The following is a 14,788-nucleotide window of genomic DNA, read 5'->3' as shown; positions in this document are numbered from 1 at the left end:
TTATTTGGATAGAGTGCCTCTAATGACTGATACAGCTCACTACAAACCCAACCCACTAGTGGAAAAAACTAATAAGAGACTCACACACTTGGGTATTGTGGGCTTACAGTCGACATCACAGGGCCTCATACAGATTTACCCCCAAAGTTAAATGTTGGTTATTTCAAGTCTGGAAACGACTAGCTGGTGGAACAATGAGCATTTAAAATCCAGAATAGGTTCATGCTGTGAAACTAAGCTTCCCTACTGCATCTAACCTCACCTTACTTTTTACCTCACTTGTCTCTCATACCCCATAACCTATACTAATACAGTCAGAGATCTAGGTGTACCTCTAAACCTGGGCCTTGATTCCTTTATAGTAGTGTTTCATAAACATTTTGGAACAGCGACCAACGTTTTAGTAATATAAACTTTCACAAACCACTAACGGATATGTGGCGGGCGATTTTTAATATAACTATAGCATTGTGTGGCAGCACAATCATTTATTTACAGACAACACATTTTCCCTTCAAATGATCACTTAATTTGCATAGGCCTACAGTTTTACTAATCAAACTATACTGCAGACAAATGATAATGTGTTGAAATCATAGTTCAGTGAATATTTGTGAATCACCAAGTAAAGATTTGTTCTGATCCTATTAAAATCTTTGTTTCCTTCACACTTCAGAATTACAAAAGGTGCTTTATTTGTGCTTTCCTAACAATGTGTAAGGCTGACATTACACTTTGTTGACTTATGAGAGCCTTTCCTTTCACAACTGCAGAGTGAGGAGTTTGTAAACACCAGTCCCCACGTTAAAAAAACACAGCCAGCAGAAGACATTTGACCTATCTTTAAAGTGCAGCAATTGAGACAAGATAAATACAAAATCTAATGGCATCTATATTTATTGCTTTGGCTTTTGTGACCCACCAAAAATCATCTGGAGACCCATAGTTTGGGACACACTGCTTTATAGGAAGTACTAATTCTGCAGCCCATAGCCAGCTGTGTAGCGGGAGGAAAGATCCAACATCTCATTTCATAAGGCCAAAATCTGTATCAATGTATTGCAATGAGAGAATTGCGCTACTGAACAGCTTACTTTTGGGGCTCCAACACTATGCCTTTTCACACTAAAACAAAACCACTAACTTTGCTACCTGCACACTAGGTAGCCTATCTAGTACCATATCTACTACCATCCTTCAGTAAACCTCCCCCACTCACCCCCGCCAAAAAAATAGATTGGGCATTAACACAGCAAAGTAAAATTATCTAAAGTCATATTCCATCATACTCACTGCACGCCACCAATCATTATTTCTGGAGGTAGTAAATCCCACTGACGCCCTCAAAGGTTAGATCCATCAAACCTAATTTTCTTCAGTTCAAACTCTGCTTCTGCTCTTTTCAGAGCTAAAGCTTACATAAAACTATCCCAGTAATTCCAGCTCTCCTACTATAGCACTCCAGATAGACTGACTGTAAATAATATGAGCTTATGCAAACTAGCTTACAGAATTCTGTTTGTTTATACATGCTGTTTGAGTTTAATTTCTCAAATGCATTGCACATTAGATCATCTTTTATGGGGGTGTCCTCCAAAACCAGGTATTTGAAACCCACAGCATGCTGCAAATTACAGCACTTGTTAGAAGGGCTGGAAATCCTCAAATAAAAATATATAAGACAATTTGCTTTAGTTGAATATACTTTACAAAACGTGTGTACCCTGACAGGAAGTGTTTTTCTATCCAACACCTGCATTTGATTAAATCTTATACATATCTTGTTCAGGATACTAGAGTATGGTTTAAAAAAAAAATAACGATTATCCACATACCTGCTGCGGAGACGAGTTCACATTCTCCTTCGGTGGACTAGCTGGAGAAACATCTCCAAGGAAACCACCCGAGATTTGTGGCTGACACAGTTTTCTGCAAAACAAAATTAGATGGGTGTAAACAACTGAATACTTATATAAATGAAAGGGAAAAAAACACAGTAGAATAAAATGGCATACTATTAAATTTAAGAAAAGGATGCTAAAAAAAATGTTAATTCTATTAAGAGAGTAAAACAGAGACAGACCTAGCACAATACTCTATGAAATCTGTTTTACACAGCTTAAAAAACAAAGGGCCATATGTATAAAGCAAATTCGCATTCGCAAACGCCGAAAATCGCAGAATTTCGGCGTTTGCGAATGCGAATTTGCAAAATGGTATGTATAAAGGAAAATCTGGTGCAAAATAAGGAATCGCAAAATTTGCGATTCCTTATTTTGCAATTGCATTTAAGGAATGGCAAAATTTGCGATTCCTTAAATGCAATGTATGAAGCTACAAAAAATTGCAAATTGTCCCTAAGGAATTCGCAAATTACCATCAACTTCAAGTTGGTGGTAATTTACGAATTCCTTGAAAAATGCCAATTTTCGCATTTTTCAAAGTGCCATGTGACGCACATGTATGTGCACCACATGTGCACCCATGCTTATTTCAGGGGTGCAACAGGGTGTCCTTTGGACACCCCTGCACCCTTAAAATTATTCTCAATTTGCGATTTTCAAATTGTGAATCGCAAAATTGAGAATACCTTCCCATTCATTCCAATGGCCTCCTGGCCCATAGAAATGAATGAGAAAGTATTCCTTAATTGCAATTCGCAATTTGCTAATCGCAATTAAGGAATACTAAGAATTCGCAAAAAAAATGCGAATTTGTACATACATACCAATTTGCAATTCTAAATGGGTACCTTGATACATATGGCCCAAACTTGGCAGAAGTCCTATGCCACTGTTTTCATGGTAACCCAAATAGACTTCAATTTCAGATTTGTAAATCCAATTCTCCATGCTAAAGTTTCAACACCCCCCCCCCCCCCCCAATCATTAACAATTTTTTGACCCAATAATTTTCAGAAACATTTTAAATACCCGAGTCAAGGATATTGAAACATTAGTCATGGTTTACCCACAGAGTTAGGACGTCTGGCAGAATCTACAACCTGCACATCATCTTTGGGGTATGAAATAGCTGTGTGAGGACCTTGTGTTTCACCAGCTTAAAATGAAGGCTACAACTAGTATTGACCATTTCTTAATACATCTCTCAAATGCTATAAATGGATATGTAAGAAATGCGTTACTTACCTGTAACTGCAGTTATCCAGTATTAGTGTCTTTCATAGATTCACATGCCTGAATCATTCCCCGTCGTCGAGACGGGAGCCTCCGGTATATAAAAAAGTAATGTCCTAGAGACATACATAGAAAAGAATAGGCCCAAAGGTCTCGCCTTAGTAGCCTATCCACGTCCTTTTGCAGGAAGGACCAAACAGAGCAGGCCCCATGGGTCCCACCTTGGTGGCCTATCTGGGTCCTTTTGTAAAAAGGACCAAATAAAGAAAAAACAGCCAATCAGCTACTACCTCCTTCTAGAACCTTCCTGCCAGGAGCCCAAGTCTCTCAGATTTTCGTACGCACCAAGCTAGTTAGGCGTAAACTCATTAGAGAGAAAGGTGAGCCCAGCCAGGGGAGGCGGGAGGGTGCATGTGAATCTATGAAAGACACTAATACTGGATAACTGCAGTTACAGGTAAGTAACGTATTTCTTATCCAGTATTTGGGTGTCTTTCATAGATTCACATGCCTGAATCAGAGTAGCGAGCAATACATTATGCACATTCTGTATGAACATCAGGTATGAGTATGTAGATAATACATATCACATGACTATAAAGCACAAAATGCAATGTCATATAAATACAGTAAGAGAATGTGCATACCAGTAAAGGAAGGAGGGATGTAGAAGGGCTCACCTCACTGGAATAGATGGCGAAGCACTGCTCGGCCCACTGCTGCATCCTTCATCAGCTCAGTATCCAGGCAGTAGTGCCTGGTGAAGGTGTGCGGGGACTTCCATGTCGCCGCTCTGCAAATGTCCAAGATCGGCACTCCAGCGAACACCGCCGCAGACGTGGACATGGCTCTTGTCGAATGAGCTTTGACTCGTGAGTCTAAAGGCCGTCCGGCCTTGTCGTGACAAAAGGTGATCGCAGAAGAGATCCATCTTGAGATACTCTGCTTTGTCAGGGGCATGCCCAGCCGTGGTCTACTAAAGGCAACAAATAGTTGGCATGACTTCCGGAAGTGTTGTGTCTTATCTATGTAGAACTTAAGACATCTCTTCAGATCTAGAGAATGTAGGGTTCTTTCGGCTGCCGTGGTAGGATTCGGAAAGAACGATCTCAGCACCACTGGTTCGTTACGGTGGAAGTCCGAGGGGACTTTTGGAATGAAGCGAGGGTTAGTCCGCAGAATGACTCTGTCCTCCCTGAATTGTAGAAAAGGATCCTGGATGGAGAGAGCCTGCAATTCACTGACCCTTCTGGCAGAGGTTAGCGCCAGGAGGAGGGCCGTTTTCCAAGAGAGGAACTTGATCTCTGCCTTATGGATGGGTTCGAAGGGATGCTTCATTAGTTGATGAAGAACCACATTGAGGTGCCACGATGGAGGGATTGGTCGTGGTCGTGGAAAGGACCTGAATAGGCCTTGTAGGAATTGTTTGATGAGTCTGTCCGCCCACAAAGATGGGCCCGTAGCCGTCCTTGTGAACCTTGAAATTGCCCTAGATGCACTTTGACGGATGCATGTGCAAGGCCTGATTGCGCAAGATGCAACAAGTATGGCAGTAGCTGCTGTGGAGTGGCATGGAAGGGGTGCAAGCCATGATCCACACACCAGGAACAGAATCGCTTCCATTTTAGTGAGTAGGTTTTGTTAGTGCTGACAGCTCTAGCTTTCGCAAGGACATCTCTGCACTCCTGCGGGATGTTCAGGTGGCTGAATTCGCGGTATTCAGGAGCCAGGCTGACAACTTCAGAGAGCTCAGGTTCGGGTGGAGAACCTGCCCTTGGGACATCGTGATCAGGGCCGGAAACTGCTGCAGGCGAAGAGGGGGCCGGGCAGAGAGGCGATGAAGCTCCGTGAACCAGTGCTGCCTCGGCCAGGACAGAGCAATCGGGATCAGAGTGCAGGGTTTCGATTTCATCTTCCTGAGAACCCTGGGTATCAGTGGGAATGGCGGAAAGGCGTACGCAAATACGTTGCGCCATGCGATGGAAAATGCATTCCCGAGGATTCCTGAGTGGTGATGCCTGCTTGCGAAGCTTGGGCATTTGGCGTTCTCTCTGGTGGCAAAGAGGTCTATGTTCGGGGTGCCCCACTCCTCGAAGATACGATCCAGCACCTCCATGTCCAGTTCCCATTCGTGGGAAGGAGATCTCTCCCTGCTCAGTGCGTCCGCCAAGACGTTGTCCTTGCCCGGGACGTACTCCGCTTTCAACGATATTCCATGTTCCAGAAGCCAGTTCCAGATTCTTTGCGATTCTCGAGATAACGAGATCGAACGCGTCCCCCCCTGTTTGTTCAGGTAGTGCATCGTCGTGGTGTTGTCCGTCCTGACGAGCACTGGGGAGTGACGAATGCGTGGTAGAAACGCCTGTAGAGCCAGGAAGACCGCTCTTAACTCCAACAGATTGATATGGAGCTTGGTTTCCTGTGTCGTCCATTTGCCGTTTATCTGGAGTTCCTGGAGGACTGCTCCCCAACCTTCCAGGGACGCATCCGTAGTTATTACGTGTGGTTCTGCTGGGAGCAGGAACGGCAGACCCTTTGACAAATGGTTGAGTGATGTCCACCATTGCAAGTGGTTGATGATAGGTCGAGTGACTCGTAGGCGGTCCTCGAAAGAACCTGTGGCTTGTGTCCATTGTTTTGTCAGTGCCTCCTGAAGTGGACGCATTTTCCGGCGGCAGTGGGGAATGAGCAGTATGCATGAAGACATCATGCCGAGGAGGGACTTGAACGTGCGGACCGGAAGAGTCTTCCGCGAAGCCACTGCCTTGGCCAAGGAGATGAGTTTGACCTTTCTCTCCTGAGAGGGGAAAGCTTTGACACGCTCTGTGTCCAGAGTCGCTCCAAGGAACGTGATGACCTTGGTGGGTTCCAGAGTCGACTTTGCGGTGTTGAGGGTCAGTCCCAGGCGGTGGAAAATATCCAGACAGGCGCTGGAGGATGAGGCTGCGGCGGCCTCTGTTGGTGCCTTTACCAACCAGTCGTCCAGGTATGGAAACACCTGGTGGCCTTGCTGACGAAGGAATGCTGCCACGGGTGATAGGCATTTGGTGAATATCCTCGGGCCGATTTGAGGCCAAATGGAAGGACACGAAATTGGTAGTGTTGTCCTGCCACCGCAAACCTGAGGAACTTCCTGTGCCCTTTGAGAATAGGTATATGGTAGTAGGCGTCCTGAAGGTCTAAGGACGTCATGTAGTCCCCTTTCTCCAGAAGACCAAGGATTTCTTGCAGAGTCACCATACGGAACGATTGTTTCTTTAGGAACACGTTGGGTGCCCTGAGGTCCAGGATTGGCCGCCACTTCTTTCCTTTCTGGTGGATTAGGAAGAAGTGAGAGTAGAAACCTTGTCCCTTGCGGGCCCGTGGAACTCTCTCTATGGCTCCCTTCTGAAGCATGGAAGCTATTTCCTGAAGAAGTAATCGTAGGTGCCTGTGTGATCGTTGGCACGGTGGTGTTGTTGGGGGAATAGAAGTGAATTCTAGGGAATGCCCAAATCGAATGAGTTGGAGTACCCACCGATCCGTTGTTATAGTTTGCCAATGTTTGAGGAAGTATGTCAGCTTTCCTCCAAGTCGTAAAGAATGTAGTGGTGGAGGGGCTAGCTGGGGAGACAAGTCATTGTCTGTTGCCAGCAGGTCGTTTTTGGCCCTTTCCTCGGTAATTGGATTTGCCGTAGGAAGACTGTCGTCCCTGTTGTGGTTGCCGCTGTTGAAATTGCGGCTTGGACTGTGAATATGAGTAGGAAGACCGATTTTGATAGGAACCTTTGTACGCAGGTTGGCCTCTTCCTCTGTTGCCACGAAAGGACTGGGTCCGGAACTGTAGAGTACCCAGAGCCTTGGCGGTGTCCGTGTCCTTTTTAATGGTGGTGAGGGCCGCGTCGATCTGTTCACCAAATAGGTGCTGGCCATCGTAAGGCATATCTAAAATCCTGGTTTGTACCTCCTGGCGGAAAGTGGTGGCCTTGAGCCAACCCTGTCGCCTCAGGACTGCAGCCCCTGCCAGTTGCCGGAAACCAGTCATGGCGGCATCAATGGCACAGTCGATGAGCTCTGAAGCAGAGGTCTGGCCTTCTAAGAGAAGTGAATGTGGTTCCTCTCTGAGATCCTTCGGCAGATTCGAAAGATAGGGCGCAATGTCCGCCCAGAGTTGGCGATTGTAACGGCCCAGTAGGGCAATGGAATTAGCCACTTTAACCATCATGGCTGACGTGGTAGTGAAGCGTTTGCCAACGGCATCCAGTTTCCTGCCCTCCTTGTCAGGTGGCGTCGACAGAGGCGAGGCTGGATTTCGTGAGTTCTTCTGCGCCGCTTGAGTCACCACGGAATCTGCTTTGGGGTGACCTGTCAGGCATGCTGGTGCCGAAGAGGTGGCCTTGTATTTCTTATCAAGCCTGGGCACCACCACCTGTATAGAAGCAGGAGTTTGCATGATTTGTTTGCCCTGCTTCCATATAAAGTCAATGATTGGGATTGACCTTGTGGACTTCTTAGTGGGCTCCTTGAAGTCGTAAAGGAAGCATTCAGTTTCCTGAGTTTCCATGGACATATGGAACCTCTTGGCAGCCCGCTCAATGATGTTGTGGAATCCACCGATGTCTGCGGGTGGAGACTCAGAGGTCTGTGGATCCGGAGAGGCTGGAGAATTTGCCACATAGTCCTGGTCTGCATCCGGGTCCGACTGGTCGTCATCGACTTCCCCTTCCTCCTGTTCCCTCTCCTCTTCGTCAGACGAGGGAGCGTCCTGAATTGGCACCTGTGTCCTTTCAATGACCAGGGGAGTTGGTCTATGACGAGATGAAGGAGCTGGCGCCTGTGCAGCTGGAAGTGCGGGTACAGATGTTTTCTCCGGGAACCTTTCCTTATAATCCTTTATGAGGAATTTTAGGTCCGAGACGATGGAAGCGGGGAGACACACCATAGGAGTAACCTGTGTCTGGGGTGGAGGTTGGACCGGTTGTTGTACAAAGTCTTCCTCCTCTTCCGGCTCCTCGTCTGTGGTTTGGCACTTCAGTACCAGGTCTGATGGACTAGTAGCCTGCGTAAAAGAGTCCTCGTCCGACTCCTGACCTTGCAGTAGACAGGCCGGAGGTAGTTGTTGTACCCTACCAGGCGATGTCTGAAGTGGCGTAATAGGCCGTTTAGTAATTTTGACCGTGACATGGCTCACTTGCGGTGGAAAGGCATCCATGGCGTGGGATAAGAGTGCAGACTCCTTCCATGGTCCCGTAGACGTCGACGCTGGAATCGACGGTGTCGTGGTAGGTATTGTCCTCGACGGTAATTTAATCGTCGTCGACAGTGGTAGCGACGACGGTGTCTTCATCAACGTCATTTTCGTCGACGGCAAGGTCCCCACCGTCGACGGTGTGTTCGTCGTCGACGGCTTTCCCACCGTCGACGAGATGATCCTCGTCGACGAGGTAGACTTCGTCGACGGCGTTGTTTTCGTCGACGGTGTCGTCGTCGTCGGTGTCTTCGACGATGGTCTCGTCGTCGACGACGAAATCTTCGTCGTCGATGGAGTGACCGGGATGGTCGACGGCGTAGGTCTACTTGCCGACGATGAAGGCGTCGTCCTCGTCGTCGAGGAGGAAGCCGACGATGCCGTTGTCGTCGACACTGTCGTCGTCGACGTCGAGACAGTTTTCTGCGCTGAATGCACCATCGACGCTGTCGACGTCGTCCGGACCAGCGGCTGCTTCCTGGGGACAGGAAGGTCCTTGACAGACACAGATGTCTTGCCCTCTGAGGACTGAAGTCTTCATAGGAGGGGTGTCTGTGGGGCTAGGGGAAGAAACCCGTGGCCTCTTCAAGGAAAAATGCGACGCTCCAGACACACTCTCACCTTCGGACACCAAGTCATCAGTCTTGGTCTTGAGCCTGTTGAGCCAAAGTAGAAGTCGACCTTCTCGGTCCTTGAGGGTCTTGTTGGAGAAGGTCCGACATATTTTGCAGTCCTTTGCCTGATGGTGAGGGTAGAGGCAATATAAACATGTTTCATGTTTATCCTCTACATGAAGTCTTTTCTTGCTGCAGGAGGAACAAGCTCGGAAAAGACCCTTCTTCTGACTATCAGACATAACTGTAGAAGATAATTAAATTCGTTTTGAGAAGAAAAAGAGAAATTCCTGAGGAGAACTCAGGTGGAGACTCCCTAGCACAACGTGCGGTAGAAAATCTGAGAGACTTGGGCTCCTGGCAGGAAGGTTCTAGAAGGAGGTAGTAGCTGATTGGTTGTTTTTTCTTTATTTGGTCCTTTTTACAAAAGGACCCAGATAGGCCACCAAGGTGGGACCCTTGGGGCCTGCTCTGTTTGGTCCTTCCTGCAAAAGGACGTGGATAGGCTACTAAGGCGAGACCTTTGGGCCTATTCTTTTCTATGTATGTCTCTAGGACATTACTTTTTTATATACCGGAGGCTCCCGTCTCGACGACGGGGAATGATTCAGGCATGTGAATCTATGAAAGACACCCAAATACTGGATAACACTACATTCACCTCTTAGTCTGTGCAATATTTTTTCCTTTAAAAAAAAACAAAAAACTTTTGGGACTAACAGTACAGCAAACTAATGTAATTGAACAACTTACATTTTGTGAATAGTTTCTTTCTCTGTCTGATTATTATTCAGTTCACAAACATCAAGGCAAACCAGAGGCTTGGCAGTATCCAGAGGAAGTGTGCTGCACATCAGGTCCTCTCATGCTTTTCAGGGTATCCCTCAACGTTATCTACAGCTCCTTCTTCTTTAACACAATGATTCATACCACTGAGCTAGTTATGGAGGGGTAGATGGGTGGGGGGCTAGTCTGATCTCCGGTATCATGCAAATTCTCCTTTAGCAGTAAGTATACCTATTGCCATGAGTGTGCAGGCATTCCTCACCCATGATTTTGGACCAAAGATTGTCAGTCGACTGACCCGATGGTTACAGTGTGGAGAAGTGAATATGGAAGTAACCGTGAACAAGGCTGCTGTGCTTAAGTTAGAATTTATGTTTGCAGATGCTGGTCCTACAGATATGATGAGTTAACTCCTCCCTCTCAGGTTTTCTAAAATGGTCTGGCAACCCTTAATCTGTAGGCTGCATCTCAATCCAGAGAGCCACATCAATCTTAGCAACAGGCTTAGTCCAGGCAAAGCCTAAAAGTTACAAGAAACCTATAATTTGTTGAAGCATGAAACACTGATCGCCGTAGCAGCCTCAATGAAGACTGTCTGAGCTTACAGTGGCGGTAGATGCATGCAGGTTTAGGAACATCCAAATGTGTTCTTTGAGACCATAATCGTAGCAGGATAACCACACAAACACCCTACCTCCCACCCAAGAAGGATCCTAAAATAGAGACTGATCTAAACCTGGAAACTATTTGAAGGCTTGCATTGGTGAGAATGCTTTAGCAGTAAACCCACATGCTCTGAAACTGTGTACCAGCAAGAATAAGAAACCTTTACAAATGCCAGGAGTTTCAAAAGATGTAAAGACTTGGCTGTACCCAAACACTAAAGAAACCTTCCAAACTACAGTGTCATCAACATAGGCTGATCCCATAAAATGACACAAGGAGATGGTATGCAACATCAAGTGCTGCTCGAACCAACTCATGCTTTTGAATGACTGTCCTTTGTGTGTGATCCAAGCCAAAGCAACACCACTGAAGCATTCCTCCAACCCTCACATGCCTCAAAACATCTCCCAAATCCCAATATAAATACACCACACAGAAGAAGCTGGGTGACCTTACATGAACACACTCACTTTTAGGTCACCCCACAAATATTAATCACAATACAAGTGCTACAATATAATTAGATGTATCATCTGTCTACTTTTCCATGCAGGAAAACCGAGCTTGCCTATATTTCAAACGATTGTGAGAAAAAAGGGTGCAGGAAGAATCATCCAATTTCAGATGTTACTTAACCGTCAAGACAGGGTAAAAAAAAAAACTGGATTTAGAAAGACAGAGAACATTAATTCCCTTATTGTCCTCATTAAATTTCCGTAGTACAGAAGGACGGAGTGATGGCGATAGGATGAGAAAGTCTCTCATGACCAAAAGTCGTGTAAATGGCTCATAAAGACGAACATCCCCCCCTAATCAACAAGGTCTATGCACCAGAGCAGAATTCAAACTCAACTTGCACCAGGAGGAATTGCTGTTAGGCTAACAATGCTGATAGGTCCAAAAAGCTGTGCACACACTTAAGTAGATGGTTGAACAATAATAATAAAAAATCGAGGCCAAACAGAGCAGACTGGAATCAAGTCCATTCAGTGTTTCCGGTCTGAAAACTCATTACCTATGCTCAATTGTAAGTTTTGATTCGCACAGCATCAGGCAACCTTCTCATCCTCTATTTTTAGAGCATTAATCACTTATGGCTGAAACAAAACACCAAGAGTAGCTTTTATCAGGAGGAAAATAACATTTTAATGTTGACCCCTGCAGGCTAATACAGTGGTCGGTTTTCCATTCAGGTCAGAAGATATTGAGAGGAAGACGCTTCCTGGGGCTAAGCATGTGGTGCACTGGACCATTCACAAAGGACACTTACTGACATGCTGACATGCTGATGTGTGTTGAATGAGGCGAATTTATTTAACCAACTGATGTTTACCTTTATAATCAAATGTACATTGGTGTTTAACCAATCCTTGCTATGCAATGTAAACTGTAGCCAGACCATGGCAATGGATATTTTATCTTGCAGGAATCGGATTCCTTTCTTGTTAACTATATATTCAACGTCACCATTAAACAGATTCTACACACTGCTACTGAGCCAGTTCCATTGAAAGCACCACAATATCATCAGCTTGAAATACTCTATGTGAAGAGACATGCTTTACATGACTGGGGAATTACTGTAGACGTGAACCTCGTGCAGAGAAAATTGAGTCTCATGCCATAAAATTCATACATTTAAATGGTCAAAAACTAACGTTTTCTGGGGAAACCTTGGGTTACTCAACTCTGCGTTATGCGCTCACAAAGACTCCCTTAGCCAACCTTTTTGAAACTCTGTTTAAATATTTTAAGCTTCCACAACAATATTTACTTGGTGCAGTGCACATTTCAACTGCTGATTTCAGTTTGAGATTGTTAGTTCTGAATTTTTCCGGCCTAACTGCAGCTAGTAATAGTCCCTTTTTCAATATATTGTATTATATTTGGTTTTGAGCTTTTTTCATAGAGCTAATGAACAAAGTTTGGAAGCATAGAGAAATTGGTGCACGATGAACTCAACGGTTGCTCTTACGCATCCTCTCAAATTTCATAAGTGAAAGTATTGATGCAAAGAAAATTGGGCGCAAGTGGATGCACTAGCAAGGCTGGAGATAAAATGTATAACACTATACAGATCTCAGTAAAAGCAACTGAAGACTGAAAAATCAAAATCAAGATTTCGCTGAGCTGCTTCGAATACTTCCTGCAAGCAAGACTGAGGGGTTCATCTGATGCCTTTTCAGGCTCGCAGCCGCACATTGTGCTCCTCGTGAAGTCTCGCCTTGTTTAAAATAGATCTGGCCTCCTGGAGGTTCTTGTTGCCTCCTTTGGGCTTCAATTCTGTTCTCATGGCGGCGACGGATGCGGCGACACCCTGCTTATTCTTCAGTCAGAGGATGGGCAGATATTGAGTCAAAATCAGTTCAAACCTCGCTTTACTACGGTGGCCCACAACATAAATACCAATTCTGTGAGGCTTAATATAGCTAAAACAGATGTCAGTCTTTGAGAACACTTCCATGTGGTAGTCCGCTTGGTGGTCACTTTGTTTAGACGCTGGTATACGCACACTCTGATACACACGAGGTGTGTCATTTATGCCCCGCCCCAGAGCATAAAGAGGCCAGGGCGCATACTCTGCCAACTCTCTAGGTAGGCGGCACTGCAATTTTCGATACAAACGGGGCAGTTCTAACTGCTGCACCTATTAAATCACTGAACGCTGGTAAAAAGCCAGGACAAAACGGCCATTAAATGCAATTTTTCTAATGGTCAGTGTTCCCTGCGTACTCTTTAAATCACAGGTCCAATTATCTGAATACTAAAATCACAAAGCATCCGATCTACTGTGCCTTATCTGGTTCTCCTTTACGGATTAATGCAGATGATATTCTATAAAAGGCCCGGGTCTCCATCTACTCTGATTTAAGCTGCACACTAAGGCTCCTTTACATCCCACTCAAAATCCCTCAATCATCAGAGTGCGTACAGACGAGCACCATCATGGGGAAGGCAGGCTAGGTCTCTGCAGTCTAGGGGAACTTGAGGGCATTCAGGCATTCCTTGTACCTAGTACTACCACTGCCACAGGAACCACAGGTGTTCGTAAATATTGTAAGCACAGTTTGGGATAGGCAGTTAGGTCATATAGTAAGGGCTTACTCTTGGACATGGTTTGGTGTAAAACATCACATTCAGCTAGCCGGCATCATTCACAATAAATATTGTCTAAGCAATGTGATTGTTTTTCTTAAAAGGAATAAGACGACCCACAATCAAGAGGAGTGATGTGTGGAGATAAAATGTATAACACTATACAGATCTCAGTAAAAGCAACTGAAGACCATTAACAATAGTGCATTACTCAGTTAATAACCGGGACTCTTAGTCCCTGGAAGATATAACTTGATTGTATATAGTTAAGCGGTGCAACCATCTTCACCCAGGAAACAGATAGGTTATGCAGTCATTTATGCTTTCATATGTGATGCAGGAGGCCTCCAATGTGGCCTCTATAGTCACGGAAGGAAACGTACGTTGGGATCACTAATGGGAAGCATCATCACATGGAGAGGTGTGGCGCAGCGGCCAGGGTGTATGACTCCGGACCACGGTGTTCACGGTTCGATCCCCGGTGCCGGCAGCAGGTTAGCCCAGCACCATGTGACTCTGGGCAATAGCTCGCTCAATCGAACCGATGGCCCCCAGCGCTGGGACACCTCTCCTGAGGTAGCTGTGCTATGCTGGTAGGTTGGTTCTAAGTCTTTTCTATTCAGGTAAACTTGCACTGGCAACGACAGTCTTACTGGATCAATTAGTGCACTTTGATTTTGCAGTATTACTGCTTATTTCATATTTTTTTAAAGCAATTTAGTGTGAGGAAAAGCACCATAGCTTTAGGCACATGTATACAACTTTTCCTCATCCACTCACTGCTGGCAAAGAATGCATGTGCACCAGAGTAGGCAATTCCTACTAGAGGCACCATATGGCAAATCATCATAGAGCCCAAGACTTGACAGTAGAGTAAGGACAAATACAGCACAAGACACATGTTCAAACACAAAGAGCTAACTAACCACACACATTCCTGTCAAAATCTCCTACACATTTACAAAACGCTTCAACCTCCAATTAATACTGCCTAACAAATGTAACTGCATCTAGGAAAATTAAGAAATTCACAAATATGACATAAAATTTGGAGTCCGGCATTATTAACCATATCTCTAGGTGGCTTGGTTTACATTTTGGAGAAAAATTCAAACAAGCTACAAGACCATACAGGCTTGTAACAGATAATAATGAATAGAAAATAATGTATGGGATCTCAAGCTATTCAACTGCTGAGTATATGCTATACTGATCCTACTCACCTACAACCTATGTCTCATACAGATACATCGTCACCAAAG

General features: G+C 45.2%; 1 protein-coding gene across 1 annotated transcript in view; it reads right to left on the bottom strand.

Annotated features, from left to right (window-relative positions):
• Window positions 1–14,788, bottom strand: part of ELL (elongation factor for RNA polymerase II) — a 181,282-nt gene that overhangs the window by 46,376 nt on the left and 120,118 nt on the right. Inside the window, exon 7 of the mRNA XM_078670140.1 lies at window positions 1,836–1,929. Coding sequence (XP_078526266.1) covers window positions 1,836–1,929 — 94 coding nt within the window. The remainder of the gene's footprint in view (window positions 1–1,835; window positions 1,930–14,788) is intronic.

The sequence above is a fragment of the Lissotriton helveticus genome, chromosome 12 (genome assembly GCF_964261635.1).
Source record: "Lissotriton helveticus chromosome 12, aLisHel1.1, whole genome shotgun sequence".
Lineage (NCBI taxonomy): Eukaryota > Metazoa > Chordata > Amphibia > Caudata > Salamandridae > Lissotriton > Lissotriton helveticus.
The sequence above is the reverse complement of the archived record's forward strand: the minus strand, read 5'-3'. Positions and strand labels throughout refer to the sequence as shown.